Consider the following 18,369-nt stretch of genomic DNA (forward strand, 5'->3'; position numbering starts at 1 on the left):
AAAAAAGCCTTATTTCTGCTTTAGGTTAGTCTTCTGTTAAACAGGAAACTAAGTGATTATTCAGGTGTTTTGCTGGATAGTATTCTCTGCTCCTTATGAAACTCATTATTTCCCCCTACCTGTTGAATAATCTTTGCTAACTTACTTCCTCCTTAGTTAACTGATACTTTCTAGATACTTCTTAATACCTTCTTACTAACAGCAGAAGGCAGATGTTATGGCCAGTAATGTATTTTCTTAAAGAAGAACTAAAAAAATAAAGCAAACCCAGATCTCCAAGAAGAACATATCCTTGACGGCAATTATTGGCATGCAATTAACCATCATTATTATACAAATTTACTGAGATGTACTGTAATTTCGTTTATCACTAAGTTAGCAATCAATATATTCTTACAGTCTTAGACCAAATCAGAAGACATTAATGGATCGTTTTGGTTTTTTTAAAGAAAGTCCTATGCACAATATTTTTTAGACTACTTACCAATTTTTTTTCCCCAGAGAATATTATTGAAAATAAGCATGGTCATATTTGTTATTACAGTGGTCTGAAAACTGCATCACTATGGGATTACTAGAAAAAAACCTCTCATTTTTAAAACATAAGCTTACTTTCAAATATGCATTTACTTAGTAATATTTGGTCAGATGTTTCAGTAATGGAGAAAGAATTTTGCTCAGAGAGAGAGAGAGGGCAGGCAGGGAAGAAAGAGAAAATGAATGAAGTAAGTGGCTAGCGATGCACACAACATACACTTTGGTCTGGTGCCAAAAGCAAGCCAAAAACCACAATGCAAGTCTGTCCTGGTATGAGACAAGAACTGGGTTTCATCAGATTGGCAATTACTCAAACCCAAGAATGGACAGCTGTTTTACAAAACAATTTGAGTTTCCAAACTGCACCCCACTGAGGAAGCATTTTTGTGTTGGATAAGCAATGGAATTTGGACCATTCCATATCCTAAAATCTGACAAATAACACAGAGGTGGATTCAGAAGACATTGCTGTAAACAGCTACATACATAGTTTCTTCATGAGACTCAGATAAGGATTTAAGAAAGTTTTGACAGACCCCAGAGTTGCTTTTATATCAAGTTTTCCACTTCAGTAGGAGTAGAATCTGACCGACTGTTATCTTGAGCAGTGTCAAAACAGATTAGTCTGTTATTCCAGGCAGGCCAGGATGAACTGAATTGCTACACAGCTGCCTTCACCCAGTCACAGTGCTATTATTTCACAGTTGCAGAGACATCTGTTTCAAGCAGACACAGCTGATTCAGAGAGGAAGGCAGCAATGCAGGAACATTCAGCGGAAGAGATGTTGGCAGGGTTTTACTATCTCCAGGTTCTTTCCTCAAAATACTACATGAATTCACAGTGTCAAAAAAGACCGCTGAACTAAATCTCTCCCAGATCATAAATACAAAAAATAAAAGATAGATTCCTTATGAACCCAAGCTCGTACCTTTAATTATTTTCTTTTCTAAAACCAAGTAAAAAACCAGACACATTTTCATAAACGACAAAGGTAATACAGCACGCAGGAGTCACTCTGATCACGTTGGGGATAATTCCTTTGTAAAATCCGTGAAGTCCTTCTTTCCTTTAAAGACACAGAAAAACATTTAGTTTTAATTAATGTCTTTTAATAGAAATCAGACATAAAACAAAGCCTGGCATTTTTCTTCTTGCACTTTCACTGAGAGAGGTACTTCAGGTTAGGAATAACAATTTCAGAATAATTTCTTACTATAGTGTTTAAAGAGCCATAATATATCAAATCTTAACCCATCATTTTCTCTTCTGAACATACAATAGTATTCTGTAGGTCAGTTATTTAGCCTAGGATTTGGGTAGTTGTGTTGGTTTCTTTATTGTCTAAGTAGGAGGCAATTTACTATCTTTCTTCATGCCACAAGAACTGGTTAAAATGACTAAAAATTTCTGCAGCCTGTTCCAAAAAGCATTTACATATTTAATCTCACTGAAGCCCGCAGGGCTGAAAGGCTTGGTGGTTTTGGGTCATGTAACAGCAAGTGAGCCGAGGGTCAACGTAACTAAGGAAAGTCAGCATATATTTTCAGAGAATTAAAGCACCTCCTCCAGAATTTTGATTCCACTGGCCAATAAATGAAAATCTAACTTCTCCCAATTTGAATCAGATTCATGTTAGGGCTGTTGAAAAAGTTTCAAAGACTTTTAATCTCAGCTCCCTATTTTCCAGCTTCACAGAGGCCTAGGACACCTGGAGCGATGAGTACAGTTAACACAGATCCTGAAAAGCGCTTGGGTGTGATTTATACCACCCTCCGTAGGGCTCTAGGTTGCATTTGTTTCATCATGAGTACAGTAGTGGCCCCAGAATGGCTGTATACATTCACACTTTATCAGAACTAATAAGCCTTCCTATAGACTGCAGCACTGAAGGGCACAGCGCTGAGACATCAGAGCTATTTTCGCTTTGAATTGGCTTCAGTCAAAATGGTTGTACTGCCTCTGAGCCACGGGTGGTCCTGGAACAACACAGCCTCATTCACTCATTCAGGTGGCACCTCTTAATACCCCAGGAGTTAGCTGACTCCACTCACGTCTCTCTAGCAATAAGCTGCAACCCAGAAACATTGTCCAAAGCAAGATTAATATTGGTTGCATACTGCAAAGGTGGCCAACCTTAGTAACTACAGAGTTCTGTGTGAAAACTCTCACATGCCCTGTGGAGCTAAAGGTCCTATGGGAAGCTGGGACTAGACCACAAATGCAGTCAGGCCACAGGGTAACCCAGGGACATCAGTATAAACAGCTCTGGCTAGCTCACTTCCTCCTGCCAGGAATTTGGATTAGCCACAACTCCCAGCAGCACAACACTCCTGTCGTATGTGATAATCTAAAGCAGTTCAAGTGAGACTTCATTGTTTAAGAGCCCCAAAACAGCCAACTCAATGTTATTTTTTAACCTGTAAGTGAAATTTGCTGAGGAAGAGAAAAGGGAGACAGAATAAACAACAGAAGCCTGCAGGCCAGCATTGACCCTCTCCTATCTCCTCCTTTGTCCTTAGATTATTGCTGTTAGTGGCATCTTGCACAAAATGACTTTGTACAGCTAACATCTTGTTTGCTCTGAGCTGCACTGGTTCTGCAAGTCAGCACGGAAGCCAGTAAACATAGTTCTGATTCTGTAAGATTCACCTTCCAAGACATAAGCTTTTAATTCTACATGCCTACCTCCATGTCCTGCGGATCACATCAAACACACCAGAATATGTATTATGCTGATCTTGAAGGCGAGCTCGCACAACTTGATAGGGATATGTTGCTGACACAGCAAATATTTTGGATACAGCTGCCATCATTATGTATTCCACAGTGTTCTAAAAGCAACAAAAGTTACCAGGCTTGCCTTAAGTATGGTTTCAATTAGCCAATTTCCCAAAATCTTATTTGACTTTTAAATGTTGGACTAAACAATAGTCTAGATTTTCCCCCCTTATAATACCCACATTTTAAAAAAATGGTGTTTGCTATATACAATGCTACAAGTAATTCATTGTAAAACATGCATTGTGCCCTCTCATTCTTATCAGGTGAAAAACACTTCTTCCAAAAGTAACTACCTTTGCCCAACTTGCACCTGACCAGTTTTCCATGTAAGTTTTTAAGACCACCACCTATGGTTCCACAAGGTAAGACAAAAAAACCACTCCTCCCTCTAAAATTCTCAAAACACTTGCCAAAATAAGAACTTGGTTTACCTACAGGAAAACAGCGCTAACCAGTTGCTTGTTCCTAAAAAGTGAAAAAGTATTATTTCCTTCTATATACTCTGCATTCCAATTAATGTATCAATACTTTGTACATTTGGCTGTTCTACGACCTAGACAAATGGAATAAATTTCTGCTTATTCACATGACACAACACATTTTTATTTTCAAGAATCATACCAATTTTGTATCTGATACTCTGTTTCTATAGTTGTTGTATCTCAGTTTCAAATCCTCATATGCCATGAACTGAAGTGCTCCATGTGAAGTTCCAAACAGACCAGGCACAAATCCCTAAAAAAAGGAATAAAACAAGGTTAAACAGCAATGCACAAAAACTATGCAACTTGACAGAGCTCAGCTTACACACATACGTATGTCCTCCATTACGTTACAAATTGTGATGGCATGACTGTCACTGTGCAATATGACTCAAAGCCGATTCTGGGTTGGCAGGCATCACACAAAAGTGTAATAAATGTTACTTTTCTACAAATGATCTACAGGCTAAAGACACCTAATGAGTGAGCAAGATAAAGCAAGTGGCCTAGGGACTCCACCTCATAGAGCACAAGCACAGGTCTTAAAAAGCTGGTAACATGGATCAGGATTGTAAGAATACAAATCAAGCTGCAGTCTTGCAAATGTGCTGCTTAGTGCCTGCCCCTTTCCAGGGACTGGCACTAAGCTGTTTAGTTCCCACCTGAGACTGGTAAGGCAATGACAGAAGCTGGCATCTCAGTGGGGAGGGCCATCAGGAGTAGAGGTACAAAAAATTCTTGTGATCAAGTCCTGAAGAGAGATATGTACATGCGTGCATGTGTATACATATAAATGTGTATCTATGATATATATATAAATTTCTGTATTAAAAAATGTGTGTATATATAGAATCACAGAATCGTATAGGTTGGAAAAGACCTTTAAGATCATCAAGACCAACTGTTAACCTAACACTGCCAAGTCCACCACTAAACCATGTCCCTAAGCACACATCTACACGCCTTTTAAATAACTCCAGGGATGGTGACTCAACCACTTCCCTGGGCAGCCTGTTCCAAGGCTTGACAACCCTTTTGGTGAAGACGTTTTTCCTAATATCCCACCTAAACCTCCGCTGGTGCAACTTGAGACCATTTCCTCTTGTCCCATGGCTTGATACTTGGGAGAAGAGACTGACACCCACCTCATTACAACCTCCTTTCAGGTGGTTGTAGAGAGCGATAAGGTAGAGAGCGATAAGGTCTCCTCTGAGGCTCCTTTTCTCCAGGCTAAACAACCCCAGCTCCCTCAGCAGCTCCTCATAAGACTTGTGCTCTAGACCCTTCACCAGCTTCGTTGCCCTTCTTTGGACACACTCCAGCACCTCAATGTCTTTCACACACACACACTTGCAGAGTGGAAAGCTGAAGGGCACAGATGGAAAGCTAACTCATACAAGGACTTATGGATGATTTACATTAAAGAAAGAAATCTAAGATTCAGATCAGTTTGAGTGCATTCCTCACCCTGCTCAGAGCACATCCCAAGGCAGCCCAGCAGAGGTGAGCAAAGGTGTAACAAAGCAGTCTGGGAAATGTTCCCCATTTGTAAGAGCCAGTAATGAACAGTAAGAGTATAATATGAAAATATACAGAAACCTTTTCTTTCAAAAAACTTGAAATGAAGGGGGTAAACAGGTATTTTCTGAAGTGTCTCCACAAGAAAGAGAAGGCAGGAGTTCCTTCAGGAGCAGGACTAGCTCAGCTGAAAACGAGCTGACAGCTGCATGGATTCTGAGAAGCACTAATTCTCTTTTTAAGGAGTTGGTCACTTACACTGGAAAAATACAAATACATGGGGAATTAATCATCTTGGCCAGAAATGACTTAAGGGAGCCAAAAGCTTGCTGAAAACTGTTGCAAAGGGACAATTATAATGGAGTAAATGATCAAAATGTGGGTAAAAGGACTCAAAGAACCAAAATTTCCCAAAAAATACTGGTATGAAACAGTTTTATCTTATTTCCCATGATCCATTCAGGTAAGACAGAAGAATTAAAAGATGTATCCAGGCACAAAACTCTGTGTTAAGACTAAATCAGAAGCCCAGAATGTTGAATAAAGACTTATCAATATACTCCTAAGAGCCTGCAGAAGGAGAAGAAAAAGAAAAGGGATCCTGGTAGGAGTCCACTGGAATAGTGTAACAGGACACAATGATAAATTACTTCATAAACTCCTAACTTGCAGAAAAAAAAGTTAACTAAAACAACAGCAGGCATAAAGATTGCACAGAGCTTCTACCACTTCAGAGATTAGCTCTCTGCATGCTATGGATTTAAGTTTATGATATTACAGCCATTCAGGAAGTGATTTTTAGGATCTCTCTGATAGATGAGGATGAATTTCTTCTCACAGTAGAAAATAATGGTCATGAACTAATGACCATGAACTGATGAAATGCATTAAGGGCTAGCTGAAGTCCCAGAAAAAACACTTGCCCAAATGGGAACAAGTGGAATTAAACCAAACATCTATATTTTGTCAACTGTGAGCATAATCATAGAATTTTGTGAAGTTTGAAGCCAAAGGGCCACAACAGAGGGAAAAGGACAACTTCGTTTTTCAGAAATCTTGGATCAGAAAAGAAAATTAACCAGTAATATAAAACCATAAGAGGAGGAACAGAGAGAAACAAAATTATCGAAATATCAAAGAAAAAATTATCTGGGTCAGCAGAACAAGGAACAGTATGAAATTTATGTATAGTGATAGCAGGGAAAATCTTCACAAACATTTGCCCGTGACTAGACAGTAAAACTACTAAAAGACAGAGTAAGCAATTGCTCTCTACTTGGAAAGAATTAGAATGAGGTATTGATATCATAGGAGAATGAGGTAATATTTTCCCCACCAACAAAAGAAGAATGTTAAACAACATTTAAGAGTGCTAAACTCTTAAATTTAAGCCAGCAGATTTGGATAACTTGCACCCAAGAGTCCTAAAGCATCTACTGATGATACTTGCTAAATGAGTACCAGCACACTCTAAGTCTTGTGCTGATGGAGAAAGCTTCCAAAAACGGAAGGACTTTTAATGTTGGGCCAATATTAAAAAATGCAAGAAGGGAGTGAGGCAACTGTCGGCCAGTGTGCCTCAGTAAAACAAGAGCTGGCCCAGGCTTCTATTGATCACACAAACCAATGTGTTCCTATGGAAAAAATGTTTCAAAGCAAAACTGATTTCTTCACAGTAATGAAATACCTTGGCTGAGGAAGTTTTTGAAAGATATTCCTACTCTATTTTCTTATCTTACAATTTTATACAAAAATCTTTATTTCCACAAAATTTTATAGAATTTGATATTTATTTTTCATCTATAACATGACTGTGAAGATCAATTTTAAAATAATTTCACTTTATGTACTTCTTGTTATTTTTTATTTTAATATTCAAAACATATCTTTAGAAGATTTTTGCCATGAGGGCTTGACAGGATCAATGGTTGCTCAAGGAAGTCCTGTTTGAATTCTCTTTTGGAGGATTAGAACAATAGACAGAATTAAATAAAGAATTAGAAATTTAAATGGTAAAGCATATAATTCTGAACAGTAGACAGTGGGAAGAAAATTTTATTTTAAAGTTGGCTTAAACAGCTGTAAGTGCCAAAGATCCAGGACAGGCGAAAAATGTCCCATTGGTTAGTGTTTCAAAGGTCACCCATCACTATGAAAAGGAACATAGGCAAATGTATATAGTGGAAAGCCTATGCTTCTTTGTAAAGTAGGGAACAAGGTTCATTTGGTGATGTGGTACTCACATCACTGCCTGAAGTGTTTGAGAGCGCTCACATCAGAGCAGCCTCTGCTATATATTTCGAAAGAATGCAGCAGATTCCCTTGTAATCTGTTTAGTGTTGTCTTCATTTGGGTTCTCAGTGTGCCAAAGACCAGTAGTATCTGAGTGCCCTGCTCTGACAACTTGTGCAGAAAGACACTGGAAGTATGCCACTATCTCCCTATGCATCTTGATTCCTTCATGGTGAAAAATGATACCATCTTCTATGTGAAAGTTACTTATGCTTCTGTCTCTCTGTAGAACCTGGGACTAAAGTTAAAATCAAGATGGCCAAATCTCAGTGGATTTTGCTATATACAAGTACAAAGACACAGAAAGTCACTTAGCTTACAAGCTTCACGTTTGCAAGAGGAAGGAAAACAGTATAAGCAAAAGCATAGCAAAATAAAGAGAGCTAAGTGCCTTAGACATTAATGGACTGGAAAAAATACTTTATCCTCAAGAGTATAGAATCTTGCCTACCAAAGGTGAAATGACAACACAGAAGTGTCCAATAAATCTATTTCACTTGGTAATGAGTTCACATTACTGCTAGGATTTTTTTTGTTGTTGTTGTTGTTAGCATATTGCATTATTATTCTCAGTCTTGATGACTCTGTATTTTCCTTTAATCTCCTTAAATTTTCTGCACTTGCTGTTTATTTTACTGTTGTCTATTAAGCATTGCTCTATTTCTAATTGCTGCTTCTACATCATCGCTGAAAGAGAACGAAACTGAAGATACAAATACAGAAGCATGGAGGCCAGGAAGAATGTTAGTTGAATTCTTAATTGATGTTTTAGTAGGCAGTCACTCTAGACTAGACATCTAATAGCTTCCTAAGAGCTCAGGGATATTTTATGTTTTTCTGAAAGCGCCAACTCCTACAATCTTACGATTATTTTACAATGTTTGGTCTCTCCTGCCTTACGCTTGAAAAGAACCACACAGCACTCTTAACATGGAGATAGTTGCATGACATTCAACTTCATGGAGAAGTAATTTTTAGAGCTCAGGTCTTCAACAGGTCTATAGGCGTGTTCAAATTACGTAACCCCAAGCTGGTTTTTTCCTCAGCCTGGTGTGCTGCAGAGCAGCTCTGTCCCCAGTCATCTGGGGGATGGAGGCCAAAGGACAAAGCCTAATGGATGGAGGGTGGGGAGGATCAATGACTACATGATTACTGGGATAATCAGTGAAGGATAGGCTCCTGTCTTTTCAAAACCAGGCCAAGTTCAAGAAGAACAAGTTACTGAGGAACTCAGCTTCAGCTGAACTATAGTTTAATGAACAAACAATACCCAACAGAGCTAATAAAGACAGCTTTGATCCCTGCTAGAAAGATCGATGCATCCTGACATTACTAGTCTTGTGCCCCAAAGGACTGAAAGGAATTGCTCAGACCAGTAACAGCATCTTGTGCAACAGAGAGCAAGATATGGAATTGCTTGGATAGAAATAGCATTCTTTAGAAGACTAATCTCAATTAATCAGAAAGAAACTATTTCCAGATTTTATTTCCAACTTGTGGTGGTATTCTCCGAGATCGCCTTATTTGCTATAAGGAACTCTATCTGAAATTATGAGGAAAAGGAAGACATTTGTGTGCACTACAGCTCCTGCAACTCAGGGCAATTAACAAAACTTTAGCTGTCAAATTTCAAATAAAGCAAGAAAGAGAAAAAATGAAAACTCCCGCAAAAACAGAAAATGGAGGAAGGCTAAAGTATGGACAAGTCGAAGAGCCACCTGAAGAGGTGCCTTTTTCCCCAATATAGACAAAATTGAGAGAATCCTGATGTCAAATGAAAGTTGCTTAGTGTGCATAGTTATGTAGGTCACTCAGGACCTATCTAGGTCACCTTCTTTGCAGACTTAAGCAAGTAATTTGCTCTTTCAAAGGAATTACCTGGTTTAGTTCCCCACTTGCAGATTAACACTACAAAGAAGTGTCTAGTGCCAAAGGCAACACATGCTACATGCATGAATAATCTGAAAAGTAACTCAATGGAAGGACACCTTAAACCCTAACCGAAGCAAGAAATTAGAACTTATCTACATGGAACAGAGCAGACATCCAGGTAGGTAAATCAGAAGTCCTAACAATTTCAATTTAGGAATAAGTGAGGTGCCTTGTTCCTGGTGTCAGAATTCGGCATTCATTGGTATGTGGCATCCTAGTCTTTCAGCATAGGAAGGATTATATTTTTCACTGCAAATAAAAGAATTTAATGTTCAGTAATCAAGACAATTCCTAAGAGATAGTGTTCTTGTCCTATAGCATTATTTGCAGGAGAAGAGCCATACTGAACTAAAATAGGTTTCTTCACACCTTCCAGGCACTGATGAATGCATCTTGATGTCATGGCCTGAAGGAAGGAGGAGGCAAAAACTCCAAATCCAGTTGCCATATGTTTCCCTAAATTAAAGGGAATAAAAAACCCACACATACACAGACCATATTTAGAAGTCTGCAAATTTTATGCATCTAGAGATGACAGATTACAGACCTCAATAACTAGAGGGCAAATGAGCAGTTGTGAAACCGTCCATTGTGGAAGAAAAAATTAGCAACTACTTTAGTCATATGTTATGTTCCACAAGATGTCAGAAAGACAAAGATAAGGGATGAAATGGAAGAAAGCACTAGCAGCAAGATAGATTACGCTATTGCTGGCCTCCTTATCCAAATTCTAATTATAGGAAGATTCCAAAAAATTAAAAAGCAGCTTGTAGTTTACTCTCATTTCAGCATTATCACCCAGTAGAACATGGCTTAGCTATAAAGCTTACACTCTATTCTTCAGTGATTTCCTACATTTCAACAGTATAATAGCTTTTCTTCTGCTTAAGCCTTTTCGCTGCAGTTCTTCAGTGGGCAAGAAGACTCACAGAATAAAAGTAAGTGAGCTAATACAAAAAATTACTTGCATTTTTTTTTGTAGACAAGTATTTACAAGTCTCACCATGCTGCTGAGTGGTGCCAGCCAATCCTGGAATTTTTCTTAAATTTTATTACCTTATATAAGCCACGTATGCCCTCCATCTTGTATATCTTTATAAGAGCATCAAACATTCCTCTGTATTGCCGCTTTGATGGATCAACACCAGCGTCATATTGTAGTACAAGTCGTGTCTTCGTTACCCATATTGGGTTTGTAATACAGAGAGTCATGGCTCCTGAGAACAGATGGAAGTTAGACTGATTGTTATGCCAACTCCAAAGCTTGTCCCAGTTTGTTCAGTCCAGTGTAACACAGGCTTCTACAATGACAAAACTACTTATCCTACAAGAGTACTCATGTTACTTAAAACAGGCAAAGTTTACGCCCACCATTGTTCCCTCTCTCTGCCTTCAAAGCTCACAATCAAGTCCAACCTACTCCTGCTGGGAGTACTTCTGTAGAGCATATAGCTTTTTGTATATTCCTAGTAGGTCCCCTTTTTTGCCTCACATTTCCACAGTCAGTAGTGTAATCTGTAGCAGATAGGAAATATAAGTAATTTCTTAGTGTACTCCTGATTACCCGAGTTATTCTTCGGGTATACAATTGTTCAAAATTTAATGGACACCTCAGTCATGAGAAATTTGCTTAATCATATTGACAGATTAATAGAAGCAACCTGTTCTAGCTTTATAGGTTATTGAAAATACAGTTGTAAAATAACCCATTACTATTTTTCACATCAAATAATATGCCTTATATTTCAACATTAAATGAATGCTCTGACATCCTAATAAAAAGTCTTCTCAATTGCCTAGATTAAATGCAACACAGAAGCATGTACAAAAACATATGCTAGAAACAACATATTAAAAGTCTTGCTGATAGAAGTTGTATTTTTATTTCAGATCTTTAGTTTCTAAGAAAACTTGGACCATAGATAAAGATTTTCAAAGGCCAATGACCAATTCACTTATCCTATTAACTTCCATAGGCATTCTCTTTTCCAGGTCTAAGTGTTAAACATTTAATAAGTTAACAACCTGATAGCGGCACATTTATATAGTTATATTATGGGACTCAATACAGTACTAAATAAGGAAAACGCTTATACACAATGAAAACAAGGTCAAAAGGTATTTTGACAACTGCTATTTCTGAGCAAAACTGAAAAGACCACAGTGATCCATCTATTCATCTTAGACATCATTAATTTATTTACAGACAATAAATGATTGCATTTGGACACTTACACTTGCCATCTGTAAGAAAAAGCAGCACTGACACACAAAGGCAGGGAGCAACATATGGAAAGGCTAGAAGCAAACATTAATCTTCTTTGCATTTAAACTCACCAGCCTCTGCAGCTGACACTAGGTGTTCGGTTGCACTGAGACTTTCCAGCTTCCCTTCCTTCTTGTAAGCTTTGATGGCATTGTAACTGGAAAATGTAAAATGTATTTTGGTAAAGGTGAAAACAAACCTACATCACTAAAAAAAAACCCCAAAACAACAAGACACCTCACTTAAGATCGTGGAAAACATTAGATGGTACACAGCCTTTGAAAACACGTATCTAAGCAAACTATCTTTATTTAGTTGATTGACCTCTGAGAAGTTAGGTCTTTAAAGTGAACTATGGTAATACAAATCTAAATTGATAAAGTATTACTATCAGTATCAATGGAACTGCATCTTGAAACAGCTATCAGATCTCAGGAATTAACTTCTAAAAGAAACCGATTAGATAGCCTCCTTTTTATGGAGAGCAACAGTGACAGGTATCTATCTTCCAGCTCAGAAATACACTGAGCTTTCTTCTCTTGATCCAGTTTCCAGTCCTTGTGGATTGAGAAACTCTCAACAGGAGCTGAACCGTCAATAGGAACCTATAGCAAAGCTTGAGGACTGACATACAACAAGAACAGAGTCTAGACAACTGGCAAGCGAGGTTTGCATAGGCATACCAACAGTTAGTTGGCATACCAACTAACTGTTCCCTGAAGTGTTTCAATTAATAAGGATCAGCAGTAAATCAGGTCACAGTTATACAGCTAATAAAGTAGAAAAGACTGAATATGAAAAAATGGACTTTATAAGTAAAGCCCATCAACTCACAAAAACAATGAAAGAACTGACTGTCACTAAAATTATTAAAAATCAGTTAAACATTTAGCTTTAGTAGAAAACTTTATCATGTTCTCTAATTCTTAACATGTCAGTTTAGGTTTTTATTTTTCGTAAGGTTTTAAGCACAGTGTATTGGCACTTTTAGAGGATCCTTCATGAATGATGTCACCATCTCTCAAGTTCCTTAGTATTTTCACAGCACCAAGGGAATGCACTGTACTTGACAAAGTTAACAGGTCTCTGACTCAAATCGCTTAAATTCTAAAACAGCAAACCGTAATAAAGGGTAACAAACCTGGACTTACTAAAAGAATCACAAGTTTATAAGCCACTTAGCACAGTTTTATACCCCCCAAAAGAAGATGCAGTGTATATCTGAACATTACATTGCACAGGATATGACACATTTTATAGTTCTACTTACAAGAAAAAGTAAAGTCCCCAGGAAGCCCCTGCTCCCAACATGTTTGGAGTTACCCCTTGATATAAGCCTTGTAGTCCTTCATGCTTCCAGACAGTGGTCATACAGTGGAGAATCCCACTGTATTTTGGCCTCAGCTCCAATCCATCGCTTACTATGAAAGAAAGAAATCATACTGAAAAACATTGCAGGAAGCATGAAGTTCAGCTGTGTAAAAGCCACCACAGAAGTATACAGCCTCCAAAGCAAAGTGCAAATGAACATGAAACCTAACTGATCAGCTGTATTTTAAAAGTATACTTTTAAATGTATGCAAGAGTTGGGGTTTAGAGCTTTGTAAGTCTAGAGTTAAAGAACTTTAAAAAAAAAAAGGGAAAAGAAACAAAAAAAGAAAAAGAACTTTTAAGCTCTGCAAGAGGAAAGTTCCCATCAATCTGACAAGGCTAAATAAATGCACTGCTGTACATTTCTGGTAAGCAGCAGCTTTCAATTGAAGTTTTTTGTCTCTTCTTTTTAGGGCCCCAGCAATTTCGCATCATATTTCAAGTGATACGTGTGGGGTCTTTGACAATATATTTCTATAAGGAGTTTAGACAAGCCCCAAATAACAACTCTTAAATTCAAGCTTCCTCTTTAAAATGTTCCATAAAGATCTGAATACTTTCAACAGGTCAAGTCTTACTGATTCCAAAATCAGTTTTTACCAGAACACTCAAAGGTTATTTCCATCAAAAATTCCTGTGTTCTCCTTCTATTCTCACTGAATGGATTTGCAGGAAAAAACCAAATGTATATACTTCTCCCACCCAATAACCAAACAGCTGGTGTCCAAATATTCAGAAAATATCACTGTCAAAAAGATAAAAAACATGCAAGTTTTTGTTTGACATTTAATTTAAAACACAGATGTTCACACAACTTACAGTGGTAACTACTATTGCTCCTACCGTAACAGAGAGTAAGTTGATTACTGATGATATGCATGATACGCCACATGGTGAGATGACAAGAGGTAACAGACACAAGCTGGAACAGAGGGAATTCTGACCAGAACTTTTTCTCCATCAGAGTGGTCAAATACTGGAACAAGTTGCCTGAAGAGGCATCTCTGGAGGTACTCGAAACTCTAGCAGACAAGACTCTGAGCAATCTGATCTAACCAGACCTTATCTGAGTAGGGGGTGAACTCCATATATGATCTCTTCTGACCTAAATTACTCTACGATGCCACAATAGCAGCAGCTTTCATTCTTCGTATACACATAAGGCTAGATTGCAATTTTACTGAAAACTAATCTCAAAGTTTTACAGTCAGCGTAGTTTTTGTGTCCCCATCAAGATTAATCCTGGTAATCGTGAATTTCAGATGTTTTCTGTTCAGTGTCACATTTATTATTCATTCTCCTTTGAACTTTGTGTACAGGATTGTACATTGTGACCGACTTCAGGATGAAAGACAAAATGCTTTTTCTGAGCGCATTCAGGATGAAAGACAAAATGCTTTTTCTGAGCGCATTGTGACAAGGCCTCATCACCTTGACAATCACTCAAAACTAGAACACAAATTAAATTAAAAGTAGATTGCAAATTAAGTGCCTATTTTCTCCCTCCTGAATGAGCACTGCTAGACCTTTCTCAAAGACCTTTCTGAATTTTTTTACCATGCTGCCATTAGATCAGGTTTATAAACACATTAAACAACATGGGAAATCAGAGACATGAATGCAAGTCTGTCTGTCAGTGATGCTGCCGAGAATCTTCACAACATTGATTTCTGGTATCAGCTCTTACTTCCTGGTTGAAGACAAAACATAGGAGTCATTATTTGCAACCCAAACAAGCATGTGAAAGTAAGTGACCTCCAGAGGTCACCTAATCCAATCCCCTGCTCAAAACAGATGTAATTAGATCAGGTTACTCAGGGAAGTGTCCAGTTGGTTCCGGAATGTTTCCAAGGCTGAAGAGATTACAGCTTCTCTGGGTAACCTCTTCCAGTATTTGACCACTCTCGCAGTAAAAATCCTTTTTCCTAATAAATAACTGGAATTTTCCATGTTCCCGCTTGTGCCTGTTCCCTCTTGCCCTACAACTATTCTCCTCCAAGAAGAATCTGGCTTCACCTTCTCTGTGTCCTCCAACCACAGTCATAGACTGTAATGATATCTCTCCTCAGCCTTCTCTTCGTGAGGCCAAACCAATTCTGTTCTGTCAGCCTGTCCTCCTATGTCACATGCTCCAGCCCCTTCCCAAGTCTGGTGGCCTCCACTGGAATCACGCCAGTATGTCAACGTCTTCCTTGTACTGGTGAGCCCCAAACTAGACACAGTACTTCAGACGTAGTCTTACAAGTGCGAAATAGAGAGAAAGGAGCACTTCTGCTAGCTACGTTCTTCATAATACAGCCCAGCATGTGCCCACTAGGATATGCAAGAAAGTGTTTAAATCCAATTTTGCAAAAAGTCTGTTTGGAAACATAATGCTTTAAATTTTGTAAAACTTCTCTGTGATAGTTCACTATTTGGTTTTGAGATCTTAAACACCCACGTATCCATTTAAGATAACAATCCAAAGATACAGCAAAATGTTTCAACCTCCATATAAGAGAATATGATAAAAGGGCGAAGTGTTTCTCATATTAGCAGCAAAATCAACAAGGAGAAGCTGACATGTTTCCCTGCGGAAAGGCAAACAAGTTAAGAGTTTTCTGCAAAACAATACCACTACTGTTAACAAACAAGATTATTATAAGACTATTGTTATGCTTCGAGTGTTGGAAATCTTTGTCATAAAGGTGAACTTTGAACTTTGGCTTGAGACAATCCGCCTGTTAAAAACACACCATCTTGCTGTCTCCTATGGCACTGGTGGTCATGAAAGAGAGGGAGAAGCCTGGTCAGCTCTCTAAACTGCCTGAAAACAGCCTGAGGCACACAGCACACTTTACAGTCCCTGGAAACGAGAGGAAGGTTGAGCTCTGGGATGGGGGGAAAAGAACCGGAGACCCTTTCAGCCTACGGCCTGTTTATTCCAAGCGGTGGGGCTGCCCTGCCAGCGCCTGCTGTCACGTAGCCGCGCACAGGCCTGGGCAAAAACGCGCAGGCTCATCCGGCTGTATTCTCCCTCAAAAAAGAGCCGGTAGGTCGCTGCCTTGGGAGCGGCGAGCTCGGCGACATTGGCACGTTTTTAGCACAAAGCACGGTTTGTCTTTGTAGACCTCAGCGGCAAGCTCTGGGGGGAGCCGGGCTCGGGGGCTCTCCCTGCCGGCACACCCACCGCCGCAGCAGGCACCCCGGCCCCGCGGGGGCAGCCCCAATCCCGGCCTCCGGGAGCCACGGCAGCCCCCGCCTGGGGCACCGCGGCCTTGCGGCGCAGCGCCCGCAGCCTCCCCGGCCCGGCGCGGCGCGGGACAGGGGCGGCCGTACGGCCTCACCTGCGAAGCGGATCTTGACCAGGTCCAGCGGGTGGAGCACCAGGGTGGAGATGACGCCGCCGCTCAGCCCCGCCGCCAGGTTCTCCAGCTGCACGTGGCGGAGGAGGGACCGCACGGGCGGCGGCGCCGCCGCCGGCTCCCCCACGGCGCACGCGGGGCCCTGGGCGCTCATCGCCAACGGCGGCGGCGCGCGAGCAGGGGGCGGGGCGGGGCGCCGCTCCCTCCCTCCCTCCCCCGCCCGCCGCGGGCTGACAGCCGGGCCCGGCACCGCGGGCAGCTGCGTCGCGCGAGAACAGCCCGCCCGCGCATCCGGTCACGTGTGCATGCGCGCGGGGTAGGCGGGGCGCGTTGCCTGGCGGCGCGGAAGCGGCCGCGTGCGCGCAGGCGAGAATGCGGGTCAAGGTGCTGAGCCGCAACCCCGACGACTACGTCCGCGAGACGAAGCTGGACCTGCAGCGCGGTGAGCGGGGCGCCTGGGGCGGAGCGGAGCGGGGCTCGGCTCGGATCGGCTCGGCTCGGCCCGGCCCGGCCTGCCCCGCCTGCCGCCCGTCCGGCAGGGCCGAGGGCAGCGGCGGAGGGAGGGAGGGAAGGCAGGCAGGCGGGCAGGCAGGCGGGCGCTCAGGCGTCCGCCGGCCCCGCCCCGCTCCGCTCCGCTGCTGAGCTGCCCTCGGGGGAGGGTGCCAGCCAGCTGCGAGCCGCGTAGCCCCTGGTGGGCTGTGGTCTTCCCGCCCTCCCGCCGCCGGGCTCAGCCGGTCGGCGGAGGGGGTGGTAGCGGTCGCCATGCGCATGCGCCCAGGCGGCCCGTCCCGCTCGTCGCGCTGCCGTGAGGCGCCGGGGGAAGTGCGGGCCTTCCCCGCCGGCTTCTGCCCCGAGCAGCCGGCCGGCAGGATCCGCGGTGTCTGTCCCAGGCGGGGGCATGCGTGCGGTGTAGGCCCCCGCGGATAAGAACGCTGGCTGCCCTGCCAGCGGGCCTGGCGGCTGCCGAAATCTGGGTTCTCGGGGTGCCAGAGTGTGGTCTGGAAACGTCGTTAGAGTTGGAGTGCGAAGCTGGGGGGGGTTAGTCACCGTTCTGGTACTCCGAGATTACTCTTAGTATTACCTAGGTTACTCTTAGCAATCTTTTGCACTTACTACTGTTTCTTTCCTGGTATATGTCATCCCGCTTCTTGCATATCCCATATTAAAACTGGCAAAAGTCGTGTGAATTGTACACGTTTTTAGATGCAGCAGCTGTAGCCTGGTAGAGGAGATGATGATTTTCCATGCTCTGTTCTGCCCATCTTCCGTAGAACTGATCTTACACAGTTGTGCAGTTTCACCTCTGTAACACGATAGACATGAGGTCTGTTTTCTACCCAGTGTCAGAAATAAAGTCTGTAAAATGGCCATCCTTTGTCAGAAAGAGCAGGAATAAAACTCTGGGCATCCTGGATGCACTAAATTAAACTATTTTGAGCAGGACAATAGACCTATATTATATTAAATTGCATATGCTTCATTATTTGATTGAATTAGAGGTAGGTGGCTACATTGTGCGAAGTAGCATCATAACTAACATTTTCTAGTTATTTAATTGTGGTTATATACTTATAAGGTGGAAAAATATTATTGAAATTACCCATGGGGATAATAGCTGAATACTTCTTAATTTTCTAAGTGGGATTTGTGTGTAAGCTGTTAAATCAAATTCTCTGTCATGTTGCAGAGTGATACCCAACTCCATTTCATCAGCGATTTTAGAGGTTTTGGTATGCATCAAATAGTCTTTGGAAACCAGCAGACTGAACTAAGTATCAGTTTTTAATGAGTGATCTGTTGTCAGTTGCTCTGCTGACTTTTCAACCTTTTTGCATGAAACAGAAT

At 41.2% G+C, this 18,369-nt stretch overlaps 2 protein-coding genes across 2 annotated transcripts in view; one reads left to right on the forward strand and one right to left on the reverse strand.

Moving 5' to 3' along the window:
• On the reverse strand, positions 1-16,854 carry SLC25A32 (solute carrier family 25 member 32). Its single transcript, XM_075495089.1, has 7 exons — positions 16,507-16,854; positions 13,080-13,230; positions 11,881-11,966; positions 10,600-10,760; positions 3,941-4,054; positions 3,224-3,369; positions 1-1,604 (listed from the first exon to the last, which is right to left on the reverse strand). Exons 1-7 carry the CDS (start codon positions 16,676-16,678, stop codon positions 1,469-1,471), a joined length of 966 nt encoding a protein of 321 aa, XP_075351204.1. The 5' UTR covers positions 16,679-16,854; the 3' UTR covers positions 1-1,468.
• Positions 16,837-18,369, forward strand: part of DCAF13 (DDB1 and CUL4 associated factor 13) — a 26,342-nt gene continuing 24,809 nt past the window's right edge. Inside the window, exon 1 of the mRNA XM_075495088.1 lies at positions 16,837-16,966. Within this exon, the coding sequence (XP_075351203.1) occupies positions 16,897-16,966 (70 nt within the window). The 5' untranslated portion in view covers positions 16,837-16,896. The remainder of the gene's footprint in view (positions 16,967-18,369) is intronic.

The sequence above is a fragment of the Mycteria americana genome, chromosome 2, assembly GCF_035582795.1.
Source record: "Mycteria americana isolate JAX WOST 10 ecotype Jacksonville Zoo and Gardens chromosome 2, USCA_MyAme_1.0, whole genome shotgun sequence".
Lineage (NCBI taxonomy): Eukaryota > Metazoa > Chordata > Aves > Ciconiiformes > Ciconiidae > Mycteria > Mycteria americana.

Excerpts from the sequence above, each read along its gene's own strand:
- SLC25A32 (XM_075495089.1), bottom strand. The coding sequence starts at position 16,678 with ATGAGCGCCCAGGGCCCCGCGTGCGCCGTGGGGGAGCCGGCGGCGGCG. Across the intron at positions 13,231-16,506 it reads GGTCAAGATCCGCTTCGCAG|TAAGCGATGGATTGGAGCTG; the intron begins GTGAGGCCGTAC and ends TTTCTTTCATAG. Across the intron at positions 11,967-13,079 it reads TGGGGACTTTACTTTTTCTT|TTACAATGCCATCAAAGCTT; the intron begins GTAAGTAGAACT and ends TACATTTTCCAG.